This window comes from Carassius gibelio, chromosome A10 (genome assembly GCF_023724105.1).
Source record: "Carassius gibelio isolate Cgi1373 ecotype wild population from Czech Republic chromosome A10, carGib1.2-hapl.c, whole genome shotgun sequence".
Lineage (NCBI taxonomy): Eukaryota > Metazoa > Chordata > Actinopteri > Cypriniformes > Cyprinidae > Carassius > Carassius gibelio.
Genome location: NC_068380.1, coordinates 21,134,478 through 21,155,321, shown reverse-complemented (window position 1 = coordinate 21,155,321; position 20,844 = coordinate 21,134,478). Strand labels below are relative to the sequence as shown.

The following is a 20,844-nucleotide window of genomic DNA, read 5'->3' as shown; positions in this document are numbered from 1 at the left end:
TTTTATGACTTGCTCTTATCATCAGATCATGGTTATATCTTTCCATTAGAGTTTTTGGACCTTAGTGCTGCCTTTATTACTATAAACAATGTTTTCTTGGATAGCCTCCAAAATAACATTGGCATTAGTGGAATTGCATTGACATGGTTCAAATGATTATTTACTTAATATTCAAAATGTACTTACTGTTATCAGCTTGTAGCAGTTGAGCTGTCATGTTGCTTACAAGTTCAGTATAGAGTATACTGCAAGGCTCAGTTACAGGACAAAATGAGACAAACTGAAGCAATGAACAAAACATAATTTTTGCACACTGATTTAACTGCATAATAATAATAATATTTACCAATAAGTCTTTGTCAGGCACAAAACCGTTGAACTAAGGTACAACTCTTTATAGGCTCTTTTTATCCAAAGCGACTTACAAATGAGGACTATGGAAGCAATCAAAATCAACAATTGATTAATGATATGCAAGTGCTTTAAAAAGTCTCAGTTAGCTTTACTCAGTACACATAGCAGGTTTTTATTATTATCGTTATTATTATTATTATATAAATAAAAAGAAAACACTTAGAGTAGAAAAAGAATGGAGCAAGCTAGTATTATTCCAATTATATTAACGATCTAGAAATTTTACTAATGTAAGCGAGCCCACACGGACAACGGATGCTTCCAGTCACAGAAGCCATTAATGAATGCGTGACTTTGCGATGAAAAAAGATTGCATGCATAGCAATAAACTAAACCAGTTGACAGCAAGTAAAGTAGCTATTGGCTGGTGACTGTGATTTCACCAAGTACAAAATGTTCCTGGATCAACATCATTGATGATCCTGAAACAACATTGCAATTAACCAGTGAGAATTTTCAGGAAATATCTGTTTTAAGCTTATGATCAGGGTTAGGTGCCTCTACACTCTTTTTAATCAGCTACCACTTCACACTGATTTTAGGAATAAATTATGGGTAGGGGTAGGTTTAGGGGTAGGGATTGGGCCAAGTCTCTATTTTTGGACAGTAATGTTAATCCAGAATCAGCAAAAGATGTTGAATCAGAGAACATGTCTTACTTGGCCAAATCATGGCGATTGCCATTGCCTGGTTCAATTTCAACATGTACGATGTACTGATGCGTGGTTTCAATCTCTGCCTGGGACTGGGTGCAGATCGACTCTAGCCATTGGCAGACAGCTAAGGCTTCCTAGGTGTCGTGATGCTGCTTTGCTCAGCAATATCATCAGTGTAGCTAATAGATTTTTTAGCAGAGCTAACATTTGCGCCATCATCAGCAAGCTAGAAAACTTGACTTCAGTGCACCCCCTCTGGCAGTTCATCTTCAGCAGTGCCGCGAGAAAAGAAGCTACATATTTGAGGAATTTTTTGTAAAGTAGCTAAATGTATTTCTTTCTTTATTTTTTTGTTACCACTGCCACTTAGCTTCTAGCATTTGCCAATTAAATGGCGTTTGGTGCTTTTGGCTGCCTGCCCAAATAGAAATGCCTCATACTTATAATCAAAGCATTTTCTCACTGTAACGGTTGCTTGTCATGCCCCCTCGAATGACACAGCTGTGTCTTAAAGTCCTAGTGATCATGTATCTTTTTCAAATTCAAATTATATATTTTTTTTTAGTGGTTATGTTGGTGCCCCTGGGCACTCGCCCATTTGCCCATATCCGCCTATGATTATGGGGAGCATTTTATTTTAGTTCTAGTTGTTCATTTGGAGTTGCTTATTTATTGTAACTATCTGTAAAATTACCAGCAATTCTACTTAAAATGTCATGGCATTTGATTTACATTTAGCTTCAGTACACTACAGACATCGGTCTCATCCAGGACAGTGAGGAGTCTGTTTACAGAAAAGAGGTTGAGTAGCTAGCTGTCTGGTGCAGTCTTAAAGGGTTAGTTCTCCCAAATAGCCAAACTATTTCATTAATGACTCCCCATCAGTCCCTCCAATGAAGCTGTGTGTACGGTCTACTGTCCATGTCCAGAAAGGTAAGAAAAACATCATCAAAGTAGTCCATGTGACATCAGAGGGTCCGTTAGAATATTTTGAAGCATCGAAAATACATTTTGGTCCAAAAATAGCAAAAACAACAACTTTATTCAGCATTGTCTTCTATTCTGTGTCTGTTGTGAGCGAGAGTTCAAAACAAAGCAGTTTGTGATATCCGGTTCGCGAACGAATCATTCGATGTAACCGGATCTTTTTGAACCAGTTCACCAAATCGAGCTGAATCGTTTTAAATGGTTCGCGTCTCCAATACGCATTAATCCATAAATTACTTAAGCTGCTAACTTTTTTAATGTGGCTGACACTCCCTCTAAGTTCAAACAAACCAATATCCCGGAGTAATTCATGTACTCAAACAGTACACTGACTGAACTGCTGTGAAGAGAGAACTGAAGATGAACACCGGGCTGAGCCAGATAATGAACAAAACATTGACTCGTTCTCAAGTCAAGAACTGTTTCTGTCAGACGCGTCCGATTCGTGAACCGAGGAGCTGATGATGCTGCGCATGTGTGATTCAGCGTGAAGCAGACCGACACACAGAGCGTCTGAACTGAACTGATTCTTTTGGTGATTGATTCTGAACTGATTCTGTGCTAATGTTATGAACGCAGGTAAACCAAAGGCTTGAATCAAGGGCAATCTTCGCCAATGACGTCATTATGTCGAGCGCAAAAGAACCGGTGAACCGTTTTCTTCAACCGGTTTATTGAATCGAAGTGCCCGAAAGAAGTACTGGTGATCCAAAAACCATTGCAACTGGATCTTGACTCGAGAATGAGTCAATGTTTTGTTCATTATCTGCCTCGGCTCGGTGTTCATCTTCAGTTCTCTCCTCACAGCAGTTCAGTCAGTGTACTGTTTGAGTAAATGAATTACTCCGGGATATTGCTTTGTTTTGACCAATATTTTGGACCAAAATGTATTTCCGATGCTTCAACAAATTCTAACTGACCCTCTGATGTCACATGGACTACTTTGATGATGTTTTTCTTACCTTTCTGGACATGGACAGTATACCGTACACACAGCTTCAACGGAGGGACTGAGAGCTCTCAGACTAAATCTAAAATATCTTAAACTGTGTTCTGAAGATAAACGGAGGTTTCACGAGTTTGGAACGACATGAAGGTAAGTTATTAATGAAATAATTTTGTTATTTGGGTGAACTATCCCTTTAACAACCTCGAGCTGAACACACTCACAACAGTGGAGATGATCGTGGACTTCAGGAGAAATCCCCCTTCACCATCAGGAACAGCACTGTGGCTAGAGTAGAGTCATTGAAATTCCTGGGAACCACCATCTCACAGGACCTAAAGTTTTACATTCACACTGAAAAAAAAAAGTCCCAGCTGAGGCTGTAATTCCTTTGCCAGCTGAGGGAGTTCAAAATCCCTCTGGAACCTCACACCCAGCACACTTCGTCTTTGAACTGTTGCCCTCAACTGTTGCACTACAGAGCCTTTAGCACCAAAACAGTCAGACACAAGAATAGCTTTTTCCCCCGGCCATATTCCACCTGAACACCACAAAACACACCTCAGGACTGTACATCTATAAATAACTTAAAACATTTCATAAGTAAATAGCACATTCACAATTCTGATATTTTCTTTTTCTCTGTATTTTATTACAGTGTTATAACTACTATTATTTTTTATGTATTGTCTATTCTCTTTATTATTAGTGTTTATTACATTTAATTATATGTATGTCTGTACTTTCTGTACTGGAATATCCTGACACCAAGATGAATTCCTGTGTGTGTGTGTGTGTGTGTGTGTGTGTGTGTGTGTGTGTGTGTGTGTGTGTGTGTGTGTGTGTGTGTGTGTAAACACTTGGCAATAAAGCTCTTTCTGATTCTGACTCTGATGTCTGGATAAATGTGGCAGTCATCACAGAAACCAGCATTCATTGATTCTTTCTACTCATCCAGATTTATGCTCCAATCACACCTCAACAGCTCATGTTTCCTTTGTTGACTTTGTTGGATTCCAGCGTCTAATCTTTGATAATCTGTTAAACATTGCATCCAGTTAAACATTCCTTCAAGATGGATATCTACCCACCAGGACTTCATAACTGAATTACATGTAAAAACTCGCTGACAGTTAAAACTTGTAGTTCCAGAATGATGATTTCTGGACTTAACAAAGAAAAGTATGTGATGATTCATACTTTCTGCATTGTTTAGCTCTGTAGATATAACAAGTACTCACTTGCACTTGAAAATTGTCTGTAATTTAGACTATTCTAGTCTGGTTTGGTATCAGAAGACTGTCAATCATCTACAGACTGATGTTTGTGAAGCAGTGACTTATTGCTGTGTCTTAACACAAATAAATGATTGAATTCATAATTTTACTACCATTTTGCTTCAGAATTATCTTTCTATATGAACATACCGTAATTGTTTAACAGAAATGTATGTTGATTTCAACCAAAGAATAACATATAACACATAGTCCTTAAGTTTCATAAGTACTTTTTTAACCTACCATTTGTAACCCAACTTTCCATCAAAATCGATTCACAAATTTGTGTAGATACTGGCTAAAACACGACCTCTGTATAACTCTTTCAAGCCTTCACTTAATTCTTACCACTCAGGCTCAATAAGCTTCAAGTATATATTTTTTCTAGTTTATCTAGTATCTATTTTCTAGTTCTAGTTCTCATCCTTATTCTAGAAAAAGGTTGTCTCTTTGCAGTAATCTGAATTTGCATATATAAAAGTAAGTAATACTTTTAATCAGTACTACTGCTGATAGAATAATAGTATATTATCAACATCACTTTTAGATTGCTGTTTATTTGCATATAGAAGAAAAACAGATAACATTGCTTAAAGCTGTACATTCATTGTGCATGTTTGTGTCTCCATCTAGTGTCAAGAAGAGTAAAGAGGAAACACTACTCAAGATTACACAGCAACAGAAGAGAGGATTTCATTTCTGAGAAACATTTCATATAAAGATCCTGTGACTTATATCCATACTAATCTAGGATATAACTTTGACAAACTTTGAATTTTTCTTATTATTTTGGTTATTTTTGAATGTAATCAGAACTAATATAATGAATCTATGAAAGTCACAGTTCATAAAAAAAACAATAACAATAAAAATTAAATTAAATTACAGAGAGTTATTCAATACTCTGTGTGAAAAAGTTAATTAAAAAAAGTTAATTTATTAATAATTTGAATTTACTTAAATTTCACAAAATCATAACCATAAAGTGCATACAGTGCATTTTAATGCGTTTATACTTTATAGTAAGAAAGGGGTGTCCAATCCTGCTCCTGAAACCCCTGCTGTAGACCTTTGCATTAAACACTTAAATTTAATATATTCCTTATTAATTAACATGAACAATGAACAAAAACTGTAACTGACTATATAATTTAATATTATTCAATGAACAGTTATTTTAGTTTTTATTAACTAAAGTTAACAAACATTTTAAATTATTTTAAAAAATTTACTGTAAGAAATAATCATTGTTAATGCATTAACTTGCATAAACTCACTGGGCCCTTATTGTCAAGAGTGGCTTTGAATATTAAGGCTGGACATTAGGCTATATAGATTAAATAAAAAAAACACACGGTTAATACATATCCTGAGCATTGTTCGACTGTTTAAGAAAAAATGTCACGTCCACATAAAGATTATGTTAAATATAAAGCAATGTTTTACATAACTTCACATAACATGAACATAGCCCTATGAATTACACTTCACAGGTTTGCCATCCACATAAACATAATAAGTGCATTTCAGTTAGCCGTTTCCTTTAGTCAGTAAACACTTCTCTCCAGAACTGCGTGACTGTAAAGTTTCTGTTCCTGCGCAGCATCCGTCCCAGCGCCCGTGCTTCTCTTCTGGACTGCTCATAACCGGCTCTCCATATCTGCCGAGGAGACGAGCTGGGGCTCACAGCAAACTCAAACAGCTCTGGAGGTGGGCATGTGAGGTGGCTCTCTTCAGCTCGCCAGACTTTAGATGGCAGTTTCTGTCACAGATCAAATTAACAATAGCAGTAAACCTCTTTAGAATAGTTGCTTATTAGCATGCATATTGTCTGTTTTATCAGCACATATTAATACAGGAGTGTCAAACTCAGTTCCTTGAGGGCTGCGGTTCCAACCCTGCTCAAACACACAAACCGTGTAAGTACTCGAATAAGCCTGAAAGACTTGATTAGCTGGATCAGGTGCGTTTAATTAGGGCTGAATGTACTCTGAGTTTGACACCCCTGCATTAATGCCTTATTCTGCATGACTATATTCCAGATCCCTTAATCCTAAACATAACTACTGCAACTACTACTTAACTTACTACCAATGAGCAGTAATTAGGAGTTTACTAAGAGAAAACTCTTAGTTAACAGTGAATATGCGTCCCCTAGTCTAAAGTGATACCACAATACCAAAACCTTTTGAATATTGCATGATCAGAGAATGGAAAATCTAGAGAAATCCTGTCAAAACCATCATTTCAGTACCTTTTCCTGCCGGTGGATATTCTCCCAGACCCTGTTGCACACCATGCACTCAAAGGCGTCAATGAAGCTGTCTTGACTAATATCGTGAACACCCCACGGTCTGTCCTTCAGCTCTCTCACCAGATTCACGTTAGATATTTCCCGCTTCTGCTTCCACTCCAGATATTTCAGATATTCCCCGTCATTCTTGTCCAACCACTTTAAATACTGAGCGAGCTTCTTCGGCGGCTCATTGGGATCGACCACGACTGCGCTCCTGTTATCTGGCAACCACATGCGCACGTTAGGAGCTCCGTAGTACACCGGCACAACGCCTAGTTTGAGCGGCCTCCACAGTTTCTCAGTGATATAGTCATCGCAGACGGCGTTCTCAAAGGCCAGGATGAACTTGTACTGGGCGAGGATCTGGTAGAAATCGTGATCGTCCATCGCAGTGGAGTCTCTCAGATGGGGCGGCAGGTCTTTATTGTGAAGACACTGTCCGTATGAGTCCACCTGGATGTGCTGCATCAGCTCTTGAACGTAAACATCTCTGTCAGACGGCGGGTCACAGTCCGACTGGACGTACGCCACCGGCGCCAGAGTCCTCCTCAGCTGGTTTTTGTAGGCCAGAGGCACCAGGTGTGTTTGTGCGCGGAGGGCGCTGAGGTCCTCCAGGTGCTGCGTGGTGAGGGGCAGGTGAGAGCGACGGCTGAACGTCGCCGTGTGGTTGAACACGGTAATGAGCGGCTCATGAAAAAGCTTGTAGTTGTTCTTGGGCGACTCCTCGTGAAACAACGCCCACTGGTGCTGCTCGTGACGCGGAAGAGGAAGACTTTCAATGCTGAAATCTGTACCTGAAAATAAACTGTGTTCATCAGTACAAGGACCAATATAGGATCTACAAGGATCTATATTATTATAGAAAAGTGTCATTATTGATATGGGGCTAGTGTTGTAGCTGGACATCAATCATTCATGGATTACTCATTCTATATTATATGATATATGTTTCCATTGTTGTTTAATCTGATGGTTGTGTGGTTTTAAATGAGAAATGTCTTCACAAGAAAGAGATAAGAGGCAGTGTGATGTTGTGAAGCATTGCCTTTGCCTTGGTAATGTATAATAACACTCTTTGGATTTATGCTGGTCAGATCCGTGTCCGTGCATGGAAACATGAGTGACTAAGATCATTCAATAAACAATAAACAGCTCATTTTTCATTACTTTGTCTCCTGCTTTCTGCTCTTTCCTGTATGAGACTGTGTGCCTCTTGAGCTGTTGACCGCTGATACAGTTTTGAGTATTACACAAAATGCAGTAAAACACTGATTTTGGGTACCTTACAAAAGAGATATTTTCTGATCTAATATTGCTGATGTGGAGACTTGATCTAACATTACCTTTGCTGTCATCTAACACTTTCTTAAAGTTCATCTTTAAAGAACACTGACAATTTAATAACACTGTTAAAAGTAGTCCAAATGAATATACATCTGATTATGTAATCAAATTTTAAAATTTGTCTACCTTTTATTTTAAGGTGTTTTTGCTATAGTGTAATTATACATTTAAGTACTGAGTATTATTAATTAACTACATGCACATACTATAGGGTTTGGGTTAGGGTTACTTGCATGCAATTATGCATAATTCCTTGTTATTAAATAGTAAGTACATGTAAAGTGTAACAAGGACACCTTAAAATAAAGTGTTACACAAATTTGAATAATTAAAATACCCTAAATCAGACTATAGTTACTTTTTTATTGATTACATTATTACATATTATTGACACTATATAAATTAATTATTAAAAATGCATTGATTCTCACAATTTATTTTCATATTTTACATGTTGCTTTCTAAAATAGCCTACTGCTTATATACATTCAGAAAGTCTGTCAGTTTTGTGGACATTCACACAGTCATTATTTCGGTCGCTACACAGCATTTGACCACTGGATTTCCCAAAAATAATTTCAATTTTATTTATATTACGTTTCTCAAAGATTCAACACTGTTAAACTACTGTTTATCTGAATTATCACTCAGTGGGTTATTTCACCTAATATATTTACCTGAACCGAAAATGTACAGTAATAAGTTCAGTAATATTTGCATGTCCACGGTGTGCAGATGTTGGTTAATGGTCACATGAAATACAAGTAAATATCATTGTGTATTTTTATTTTAATTGTTAATTAGAAAGTTATTTTATTTAAATTCTACATTTTAATGATTTAATTGATTGTTAGCGTTTTAATGACGTCACAAACCCCCTGCAGACTCTTCATGAACCCCAGCTTGGGAAACCTTGATGTAACGTAATGTTTAATGTACTTCATGTTGTTAATAACAATAAATGAAACATATTTTCTTTCTCTGCAATGTTTGTCATGTAATTTGCAATCAGTAACAGACTACAGTTTGTAACTACAGTGAGAATAAATATTATTAAATATTATTTTTTTATTATTATTTTAAAGGGGTCTGATTCTTTTCTATACACACTGTAATCTGCATTTAAAACAACTGATATTAGCTTGTATTTTTTATGTAGACAAAACTGTATAAAATTAATATTTTAATCATATAAATGCAAGTATAAAATGAGTGTGTACAGTATGGAACAACTGAGCAATGAATCAATGACTGTATGGACTCACCATAAAAAAGGAAAGCTTTTGTGTGTGGATGGGAATGATAAGACTTGTTAACAGTGAAGAAACATCTGTTATGGCCACAGTCTCCGAGACGTCCCAGTTCTCCAGTCAGAGGAGACCACCACACAATGACAGGGTCCTGGACCGGTGTGTGTGTTAACTTCTGTCTGAGTGTGTTCTCCTCGAACTGTCCGAGCTGTTCGATAACCTACGAGGAGAGACCGGTGTGTGAATACACTGATACTGCACACATGTTCCTGGATCAACATCTTCTGATGATCATGGATCAACATTATTGTCCAAAAATATAGATTTAACCAAATCTCTACTCCTAAACCTAACCCTACCCATATTATATTCCTAAAATCAGGGGGAAATTATAGCTGATTAACAAGCACCTAACAATGATTGTAAGCCTAAAACAGATATTTCCCGAGAAGTTAGATCTCAATTCTGATTGGTTGACTGGAACGTTGCTCCAGAATAAACAAGCATGTTGATCCAGGAACATGTTGTACTTGGTGAAATCACGCTCACCACACATGAACGATGGATTTACTGAGGAAGGTTTGCACATTACAAGCACAAAATACTGTTTGCAGAAATAGAAGAGTCAGTTGTTTATCCAAAAAGTTTCATAAATGAAAGCATTTATTTGTTAGAGAAGTGGAGAAAATTCCTATGTTAGAAATGCAATGCATCTTTCAAAAGTCAGTAAGCATTTGCTATTACATACAGGTTGCAGGGATGGAAAAGGGAGATTTTAGTGAAAGGAAATACCAAGGATGAGGAAAGGACAGAGATTCATCCAAATGTTAGTGAGAGACTGATCAGATCCCAAAGTCCAGAGGACACACAGCGAGACATCTGCAAACAAGAACAACTTCAAAACCAGCATAGTCCACACTAATGGTTCATTTGCTCTATATTTAGACAACAATTCAGTATAAGCTAAATACTGCATTAATAACTAAACATAGTGAAGGTTTTAAAATCGTTATAAGCTCTTTATAGCAGTGTCTGAAACCGTAGTGAGCTGTGAGACGTGCTGTCTAGGTTAAGAGACACATCCTATCACAAAACAACGAGAAATACGTTTCATGTTAAGGTAAGCAAATCTTTGATGACTATCTGAGGTTTCATTTAAGGACAGAGTTAATATTTTACCTGAAATGTCATGATTAAAAACACAAACGCACACGCGCAGAAACAAAAAGCGCAAAGTTTTTTAACTGAGACTGGCCACATGTCAAACCCTCTGTCCGCGAGCGAAACATTAAAAACAATAACACTTCCTAATCATTCATTCTGATGGTATGTTTTTTTTCGAATATTTGCGATCTTTAATGCATTATTTATTCCTGTAGATATATTGATCCCATAGCGGCTGTCCGAGGAGCGCTTTTCCGTATCAGCGTCACTTCCGGTACGCGACCCTTTAAACCACAGACACTTCCTCTACGAAGAGAAGTTACCGCTGATCTCTCTCTCTCTCTCTCTCTCTCTCTCTCTCTCTCTCTCTCTCTCTCTCTCTCTCTCTCTCTCTCTCTCTCTCTAGATCAGTGGAAGTTACTGTATTTGCAAGCGGATTGTTACTATAGAAACACACGTTCATTAAATAAATGTTTTTGCTGCTGTGTTTCGGTGAATAAGAGAGTGGCAAATGTTTAACGATTGTAAGTGATTTGTATAATGTATAATATTTAGGAGTAGTTCTAGATGTCCTCTTGAAGAGACACCAGGACCCCAATAACTATATGGAAATAATCAAACATTACTCTAAATATGAAGCTCTATTATGGTATGAGCACCTATATTTCACTACTACAACTTGTATAAATGACTTTTGATATCAGTCTTTTTAATATTCTTATATATATATATATATATATATATATATATATATATTTAAAATGCTGTTAATGTAAAATGCTAAATCAAATGATATGTCTCAAATTATTCTAATTCTATTCTTTAAAATAATCTAGACAGAATACAAAAAGATTAGAAAAGTAGTTATTTTCTCTTTATTTATTATACAATTATACAATTATAAAAAAAGACTATTCTATCTGTTTTCTTTTTATTTATTATATTATTGAAAAGCCATTGCTACGTGTACTGTGTTAATCTGAGTCTTGTTATAGCACTTATATATCATGAAGTGAAGTGACATTCAGCCAAGTATGGTGACCCATACTCAGAATTTGTGCTCTGCATTTAACCCATCCAAAATGCACACACACAGAGCAGTGAACACACACACTGTGAGCACACACCCGGAGCAGTGGGCAGCCATTTATGCTGCGGCGCCCGGGGAGCAGTTGGGGGTTCGATGCCTTGCTCAAGGGCACCTAAGTCGTGGTATTGAAGGTGGAGAGAGAACTGTGCATGCACTACCCCCACTCACAATCCCGTCCAGCCCGAGACTAGAACTCACAACCCTTCGATTGGGAGTCCAACCCTCTAACCATTAGGCCACAACTTCCCCTATTGAAGTTGCTCTTTTGTTGTTTTTGATTGCTTCCACTGTCCTCATCTGTAAGTCGCTTTGGATAAAAGCATCTGCTAAATGAATAAATGAATAAATGTAAACTGTAAATGTAAATTTAACAGATAAAGGCAGAATTAAATTTCACCTGAAAGGTAAAATCAGGCATGAGAATAATTAGATATTTATTAGCCCATATTCTAATTGAGGGTATGTCAGAATAGCAACACTGTACTGTTATGATTTAACTCATATAGGTTTTAATGAAACAATCTGTATTTTTTATTTATTTATTTTCCCTCCTTTGTAAGGACCTAGAAAACCAATTATGGATTTCAAAATAAAAACGAAACACAATGGCTCTGTCGACTGTGATTTCGTTAAAATCGCCAACTATAATGATACTTTGGTTAATAATTTAGGGCATTCATTCCCATATTTAAATTGTTACTCCTGAAACTCTGTGTGAGTATTGAATGAAAAAATAAAAACAGTAACAGCTTGCCTCTCAGGTCCTTTTCACTTCAGTGTCTGAAAATATAATGCCTGCCTGTGTCACATTGACACAAACTGTGTCACAGTTATATTTAATGATATTTTATAACTGTTACAACAATACAAAGTTCATATGAATATGAATTGAATGTAAAAGACTGTCCATCTGATGCACTCTGCTCGTGTGATTTGTGATGTATTTCAACAGATGAAGTTGACCAGTGAGTCATAATGTACCTGTTTGCTGCCATGGCAACAACAGAAACACTCTTGAGTGCTCGTTCTCCTTTTGTGTTTCGGAGAAGTCCTCCTCTCAGCATCAGCATCCTCTCGTCAAGCACCTGACAAACACATTGCTCCACACTAAACCACATGGCTGTCAAACAGTACATGCATTTGCATAAAGAGCTTTACAAATAGAAATCTTCAGATTTATTAATGTTACAACTGACTGTTGTTTAATATCAGTGTGTCTTCATAAATGTGGCGATTTTATTTTTCAAACCGTAGCCAGTTTCCTGTACATTTCACAAATGCTCGAGAAATGTCAGTACAGCATGTTTTGTTCACATAGCATTTTATTTCATGATCTTTGGTTTGCTTGCTGAGACTGTTTGTGTAAAGGCAGAGTAAAGCATTACAGCACTGATTGCTCACTATTACATGATTCACAGATTTCTGATTCCTATAATCAAAGTGAAGAGCGCTTCACAAACACAATAAATAGCTATTCACCAAACAAAACTAATAACTGCATCTCTCATCTCTCACTCAGCCCACTACTGATTAATGGAGATATGTTGTTTATGACTTTAATCAATCCACAGATTAGACATTAGATTCAGTTCCTGTTACAGTACTGTAATCCTTAGCTTGTAATAGTAAAACTAGATTTATTCATTTAACACTTAACTGTTGTTTCCTCACCTTCTTTGTTTTAGGGATCTGATGGCTCTGCATTAACTATAACATCATTTTATTGAAATCTCCATTTTAAGTGGACAGCAATATATCTAATCATGTCTGGCAACTGGACAAATATGGTTTATTGTGGCAATAAAGTTAAAACATTTAATGATTTATAAGCGCTTTAGATATTATTTCATTTCATTATTTTATTTTATTGTATTGTACACTAATATTTTGAAACTGTACTGTCAGTACACAATAGTTGTACAAATGAACAAAATCTATGCATTTATTTCCATTCAAGCTAATAAAAAGCTGACAGGAAGAGATGAGCCCTAAACGAGCTCTCATCATCATTACTGTCACAGCCTTCATCTGTCTTTGGAAATGGCAGAGTGAAGCTTACAGAGCATCAGAAATTCATGTGTTTGCTCAGTACGACTGGATCTTTATGTGCACAAAGTTTTCTGTAGGTTCTGCATCTTGTTTAGATACATAGCATCATGGATTTGATCAAACACCAGCAGATAAAGAAATCTAAACCTGACTCTGCTGGAAATCTTATAAAAGGTCATGGTTGGATCTTCCATCAGGACAATGGTCTAAAAACAAACATCAAAATAAACACCGAAAGAGGTCAGTGAGCAGTAAATGAAGGCTGTGCTATGGCCGTCCCAGTCCTTTGGTCTGGACCCTGTAGAAACAGAGTGAACAGAAGAGAAGCACCTGCTTCTGGAGATTCAGTACGGATCAATGAATTCAGAACATGTCTTACTTCAATGAAAGCTTGATTTTTACCAACTAAATGTGAATAATTGAAGGCAAAAAAGATTTCTGAATTTTTAATTTCATCAGAAAATTCTGAAATTGATGCATCAGTTTCCACCCAAATATTGAGCAGCACAACTGTTTTCAACATTGATAATAATCAGAAATGTTTCTTGAGCAGCAAATCAGCAGATTAGACTGTACTGTACTGTATATAAAGCAGCACAGTTCTCATGCCTGGTATCATCTATGTACATTCATGTTATTTAAACTGATTAAGCGCATTAAATGGATGTTTACATCATATTTACAAATGTATCAGAGGATCGTATAGCATTGTATTACTGCTCAAAATCTAGATTATATTCAGCATGTTCTGAAAGAGTAAACCAAACTAAGTTATCTGACAAGAAAGAGGTGTAAAATGTTATTATCTGCAAGTATATGGCTGCTGCAAATTATAACTAAAGATAATGCATGGTTTGGATTTGGTTTCTAGTGGCAACATGTGTAGGTGGCCACAAATTCATACACTGAAGAAAGACACAAGAGTAATTACTGCAAGCACATTCGGGCATTTAATCGAGCACCAGCGCTCTGCTTGACTTTGATCTGCTATCGACACACATTAAACCTGCCTTAAATGACTGGACAGATACACTTAGCATCTCACATGGCACACATGATTAGAACATTGCTAAAAGTGTTTATTTATGACATCACTTTTGCATGAATTACAATCCTCAATAAGATACTAAATATGACAATGAGAACATACCAGGAATCACATAGGAGACTTTGTGTATTATGTAAGTTTAATTTCACTCATACAACTGTGACACTGTTAGCAGCTCTTTACTTTGAGGTAAACAGAACATAAATGTCAAAGTAAATCCACACAGATGTCCTTCTTGACATCATGCTTCCTGTCCATTAGCTCCTCATCTCTCCTCGACTCCGTCTCCATCATCTGAAGAGCATCTCAGATATCTGGTTTCCAAGCAACCGTTTCCAATCAGCAGAGCCCGGTTTCATAAAACACTCACTCACCCGTTTAAGCAAAGCGTGAAGCTGTTCTGACCACATCTGGTGACGCAAAAGCAAAGATACATGCTTCATTTCATTTTAATCTTCTGATTCTTGTTGTTAATGATGATCCCTTCAAAGGAGGCTTCTTCTGTCTGAGTGCCATGTAAAGTTGAAGTTGGAGGTGATGAGATTCCTCCTCGAGACCCTCCTCCATCTGCGGTTCTTCTCTTGAACCTTCAGTTCACCCCTCTGCTTTCGTTTAAAGGGGTCATATGATGCTTCTTTAAAGATCATTATTTTGCGTGTTTGGCGTAACAGAATATGTTGACATGCTTTAATGTTCAAAAAACACATTATTTTTCAAATACTGTAATTACTGTAATTCCTCTATGCTCCTCCTCTCTCAAACACGTTGTTTTCAACAAAGTCTTACTTCATGTAACGGCCCTTTCCATAATTGTGAGCTTCCTCTTAAATAAATGTAAAGACAGTTAATAATGTTCACTTGGGTTTTATACAATACCGGTGACATTTCGATACTTTTAAAACAGTACCGGTGCCTTAACGGTGCCTGAGTCTATACTTCTATATAAATAAATAAATAAATAAAGCCTAAAAAGGATAACATTACAGAACATTAAAAAGATGTAAAATAAATCCATAGCATTCACACACTCATTTCCCAAGCGTCCCTTACTCTAATAAATGTATTTCAAGATCTGGGTCATTGTTTAATACAAAACCACACATAATGTTTCTACTGAATCTCTGTCAGTCACTCTGATATTTAGTTAAGATGAGTGCTGTCTGTCACTGTCTTTAATCAGTTCTGTAAATCACTGTATGCTTATTCTTTATAAAGTAGCAACAATGTCATTTGTAAAGTACAGTACTGTGCAAAAGTCTTAGGCACATTAGTATTTTCACTCCAAAAAATGGTTTTAATCCAATTATTTATATTGTTTGCTTTAGTCTGACAACAGACTGCCTAAGACTAAGACTTTTGCACAGTAGTGTATGTATAAAGTTCATATAATTAGATTACGTATATTTAAATAAGTGTAATTAAAGTATGTGTTCATATGTGTTGAGGGCTTGATTTTCGCTGCAGGAAACAGCTGTGGTGTGATGAGCGAAAACTTTACATTAGATGGGAAACTGATCGCTCCCTCGTGACCTTTTGTAAACTGTATTTAAGACAGAGAACTGCACAGATACAGATATTCTAGCAATCTATCGATAAACACACAGACTGACTCTGAGGCGATCGCAAATTTGAGGATAGTTTATGGAGCTAAAAGCTACAGTCCATGCTTCTAGTGTATACTGGAGAACTGTCTATTGTTCAGACCCATACAGCAGCTCTATAGTGTATGTGATTGTTGCATTTATTACTCCACTTTGCCAAAACACTAGTTGGCATTGTCGACTTTAGGAGCAAAGTATAAACAGGAGATGATGTTCATTGACCTTCTCTGTCCAAGCTGTGGTGTGTAATGCTTGGCCTATTTTTTATCTGTTTGATTCACACATGAACCATTTCAGCGATGAGGCTTCAGAATGCTCAACTTTGAGCTGCTTTCAGAAGATGTGTGGATTAAAAACGAGCGCAGAGGCAATGAAGGATTAAATACAGTATTTTATTCACTGAAGCCAACATTGTGTCCCTGATCTTTGTGGGCAGGCGTAAGACACGCTCATGCCAAGAGATCACAACCAGTACATCCAGTCTTCTGAATACAGGGCAACAGGCATATTGAACAACATTTACAGATTTAAAGGAGTAGTACAGGATCACAGCTAAAAAAGGTATTCACGATATCTGAGTCTGGACCGCAAATGGTCCAACTGATGGCTAAGGCGCATTAAAACCAGCTGCACTCCTTCAGTACTCACGCAATTGCATTTTGAGAGGAGATCATACATTACAGGGTTCGCCAAAATAAACGCACCAAATTGAAAAAGTCAAGAGACTGACAAACAAAAGTCAAAAACAAAGTGAGTGTTCCAGTCGAAATATTATTACCACAAAGAAAGATATTTCAAAGCTCGTGACTGCTTGAAATTAGACAAGTCTCCCTTTCGGATGTTTTTTTTATTTGAGTTATTGTTTTGCAATGTTATGTAAATAATAACAAATGAAATTATAATTTAAAAGCACTAAGTCTGTGTGTAGGAGGTGCACTATTAAAGGGTTCGTGCCAGCGTTACATGTTTGGTCTGGAAAAGCGGCGAACATCAAACATGAAACATAGTAGCACATAACAGGAAGAGCCGAACTCTTCTTATCACCATTCATACTGATGACAGTTTTATAGTATACATTATTACTAAGTGTGTACTGTATATACTGCTAAAAACATTATGCAACTTTTGTTCTCAAAGTAGCAACAAATAAATAAAAATAAAGATCATCTAAGTGCTTCTGTGTTCAGAACCGGACAAGACCAATAATACGTCCAGCAATTTCACAGAGAGGAAACAAAAAACAAGACGCAGCAACATTATAAAGTCTGTTGAAAGAGCTTGCAATGACAAAAACACAATGTAAATATGATCCTTTCTATTTGTCAAATTCTACCTTAAAATAAAGTGTCCTTAAAAATACTTCAAGTAAACAAAATGTCATTATAGACGGGAACTCGAGAAGGTACTCAAAATAATATCTGTAAGCTTTTCATAAAGATTTCTCTTAAACCCTTAAATGTTCAAATAAGTGAATACTGTAGATGTGGCTTTGTTGATGTGCAAAAACAGTGTAGAACATTCATATAGTGTTCACGTCATTGTTTTTCTTCTGTAATGAAAATGACATCTTAAATTTAAGGTCAGCATCATGAAAAGCAACCGTTCCAAACCAAAACGCTCTCAGTTCTTCTAGAAACCTCTGCATTCGAACAACCTAAACATGACGGCAAAAACACAGGAGCACAGACAAACTAACACGACTTTACACGAGTGGAAATGTACCTTCGGCTGTGTACCTTCAATAAAACCAACCACAGATTTGGTTACGCTTGAAAAACCTGTATAATGAAGTAACATATCACTACCCTTTACAAAGCTCTGTAAAGAGTCAAAAGAACTAATAAAGTGCACTATAAATACTACTGTCATCTTTACAACAATAATGTTCTGAACTGAGAATTAAAAATTCAAATATAGAAGATTATAAAATGCACAAAAGGAGCATTGGCATTTACACTACTGAAAAAGCAGAAGTATACTCTCTACTTCAACAAACAGATAAAAAAATAAATGGCACAAACTGCGCAGCCGATGACGTTGAAGTCAACATCATCTTGCAGTCTGAAATGCCGTAACTCAGCAAGTATCTCGAAATCATCATTAGAAAATAATCTGTTTAGAGTTGGGTCCATTGCTGTGACATGCTGGTACGATCCATTAACGAGCGAGCGAGCGTGTGTGTGTGTGTGTGTGTGTGTGTGTGTGTGTGTGTGAGAGTAGATATTACCGGTGGTTTGTTAGAAGGTGTGTGTACATCGGTAGTGGATTTCATCCGCAACAAAATCGAAAGGCTATATGCCACATCATACCCATGCACTGAAAAAGACCCCTCAAACGCTCTCTCTGCTGATCAAGTCAGATCCACGTTTATTAGGGTGTTTTCACACTTGAGTCCTCTTTAAAGATCCAAACCCAGACCCCTTTAAGTGGACCAAGAGAAAAAGCACAGTTCTCTTTGTGTTCACACTATTGCAGCTCCTGAAAGAAGACTCAGATCATTTTTTGGGCCACTTAAGCATGATATGTGTCTCAGTCCTCCTTCAGATTGTGTTCAGATTGTCACAGTTCAGTGTGTAATGGCTGACATTATGGCCTCCAAAACTGGAATATTTGTATCTTTTGCACACCTTTGGTACACCTTTGTAATATTTATTTTAAATTGTTTTCCTTGTCTGTGTAATCGTGTTTATTTTATAGCACAAAGGGTTTCTGCAGGATTTTTAAGCTCAAATGTAACACTTTGTGGGGCAATGTCTATGGTAACATTTTAAACTGTAAAACGAATGTGAAAACCATGATTTACAGTTCAGATACAGGTTTTCGCGAAAAATATAAATAATATCAAATTACAGCCTTTCGAACGTCATACCATTTTTAAGAAAAGAGCGAAAAATCATCTTTTTCATGTTAATCATCACATTAAGCTATATGGCAGTAGTCTTTCCGTCTCCATCGTCACCACAAACATCTGATTTGTACGGAAACATCTGAAGGTCAAACTACATCGTAATTCACAAAAGGAAAAATCAAGTGAGCCTGGGCCCATCTGTGTTCACAATGCATGTTTTTTTAGCGAACCATCCCTGTAGCTGAAAGTGAACTGTACTCAGACACCTCCCCAGATGGTCTCGGTTCGGTTCTGAGGGTCTGAGATCGTTTGTTGTGTTCACATATGGGACAAAAATCAAGCGAAACGCACTCAGACCCCTGGAAAGGACCAAGTGTGAAAACACCCTTAGTCTAGTAAAATAACTCGCTCTGAGTGAGACTATATCTACTGTCTAGCATATGTTTCGACTTGAAGAAAATACTTCTCAAAAGCAAATGAGGGGAACAGCACAATCAAGAGACAGTCGTGTTCTCAGAACGAAATCAGCGGCACTTTATTTTACAGTGCTGTTGCGCTTACACATACTATAAACTACAGTAACTACAGTAGGTGCTAACCCTGAATCTAACCCTAAACCCCTGTAGTTACCTGATCTTACTCAGTCATTTCTGCAAGCGCACGTACTGTACTGTCAAATAAAGTGCAACCACAAAATCGTTACACGCTAACGAATAAAAAAGAAAACCACACTATTTACTCCACAAGCTGGTCAAGGGAGATTTACAACTTCCAATCAATTGATCAATTTACATTTTACACAAATGTTTTCTGATTCAGCTGTCGGCAGATAAATAAATTACATCAAAGTACAGTCACGCGTGATATACAGAGGCTCTCTGACAGGAAGCAGGAGATGTCTATGTGACCTTGGGTGTTTCGGGCCGGTAGTCCTTCCGCTCGGACGTGTTGCGCTTGACTTTAGCGGCGGCCGGCTGGGACTCCTGGTTGAGAGATGGACTGGACTGAGACTTCTTCAGCACTGCGTCACCGTCCCGGGTCGTCAAGAGCTCTTTCACCCCCTCTTTCAGGAGCTTGACGTACATCTCGTAACGGCTTTCCTTCAGAGAGAATTCAGAAAATCCATCATTAGCCACCGTGTATCTGTTACTGCATCTCCAAAGCAGCATCTTCAGTCAAAGGCACCTTGTGAGAGGCTCATTTATTCCAAACATGACACTGCTTTCATGCACTGGCTAACTGTGAGATTTCAGCCAATTTTGCATCCGTAACATGTCTTGTCCTTCAGACTAATGGATCGACAACATCCAAAATACACATTTAACCGTTTAAGTATTTGCATCAGTAGATTTTAATTAAAATAAGTTTCATCAAAATTAGTTTTTTCTCCTACACTGAGTCAGAAACTTCAGCAGCACTTACATGCACCTTAAAAACTTTACAGTTGTATCCCCTTTACTGAGGGGTTTGTTCACATACCATTTGTTTTTATTAACATTTTATTCCTGAAATCCCCTCTGTAAACCTTTAAAGGGTCATGAAACCCCAGACTACTTTTTCTGAGATTATAGCAAGTTGTGTTGCACATCATAGAAGATAATGTTAGTATCCAATAATTTTAAATGTTGGAGAACATTTTTTTTGCATTATTTTGATCTTCCGGGTTTAAAATCTACATCGATGATGCGTCGGTGTCTATTAAATTATTCTTGAGACTGCGTGTTCTTATCCTATGAGAAGACGCTTCACTTAATTATTCACAACAGCATGTTGTTGATTTGCTGTGACAAACGCTTCTGTGAGACTGTGTACATTAACCAAGAGAGAAGTTCATGGATCGAAGGAGGGTGTTTGTTTTTGCTTTGTAATAAAAC

At 37.1% G+C, this 20,844-nt stretch overlaps 2 protein-coding genes across 10 annotated transcripts in view; both read right to left on the bottom strand.

Moving 5' to 3' along the window:
* Positions 1–4,817: 4,817 nt before the first annotated feature.
* Positions 4,818–10,625, bottom strand: LOC128021555 (alpha-(1,3)-fucosyltransferase 10). Its single transcript, XM_052608864.1, has 4 exons — positions 10,350–10,625; positions 9,186–9,390; positions 6,535–7,370; positions 4,818–6,042 (listed from the first exon to the last, which is right to left on the bottom strand). Exons 1-4 carry the CDS (start codon positions 10,428–10,430, stop codon positions 5,824–5,826), a joined length of 1,341 nt encoding a protein of 446 aa, XP_052464824.1. The 5' UTR covers positions 10,431–10,625; the 3' UTR covers positions 4,818–5,823.
* Positions 10,626–16,495: 5,870 nt separating this feature from the next.
* The window catches only part of LOC128021553 (PH and SEC7 domain-containing protein 3), a 106,693-nt gene continuing 102,344 nt past the window's right edge, over positions 16,496–20,844 (bottom strand). For all 9 annotated transcript variants that reach the window (XM_052608843.1, XM_052608844.1, XM_052608846.1 and 6 more), the window contains one exon: positions 16,496–20,070. In XM_052608843.1, the coding sequence (XP_052464803.1) occupies positions 19,870–20,070 (201 nt within the window). In that variant the 3' untranslated portion in view covers positions 16,496–19,869. The remainder of the gene's footprint in view (positions 20,071–20,844) is intronic.

Coding starts and splice junctions, on each gene's coding strand:
- LOC128021555 (XM_052608864.1), bottom strand. CDS start 10,430: ATGTGGCCAGTCTCAGTTAAAAAACTTTGCGCTTTTTGTTTCTGCGCG. Junction 9,391..10,349: donor TTTTAATCATGACATTTCAG/GTAAAATATTAA, acceptor CTCTCCTCGTAG/GTTATCGAACAGCTCGGACA. Junction 7,371..9,185: donor AAAAGCTTTCCTTTTTTATG/GTGAGTCCATAC, acceptor GTTTATTTTCAG/GTACAGATTTCAGCATTGAA.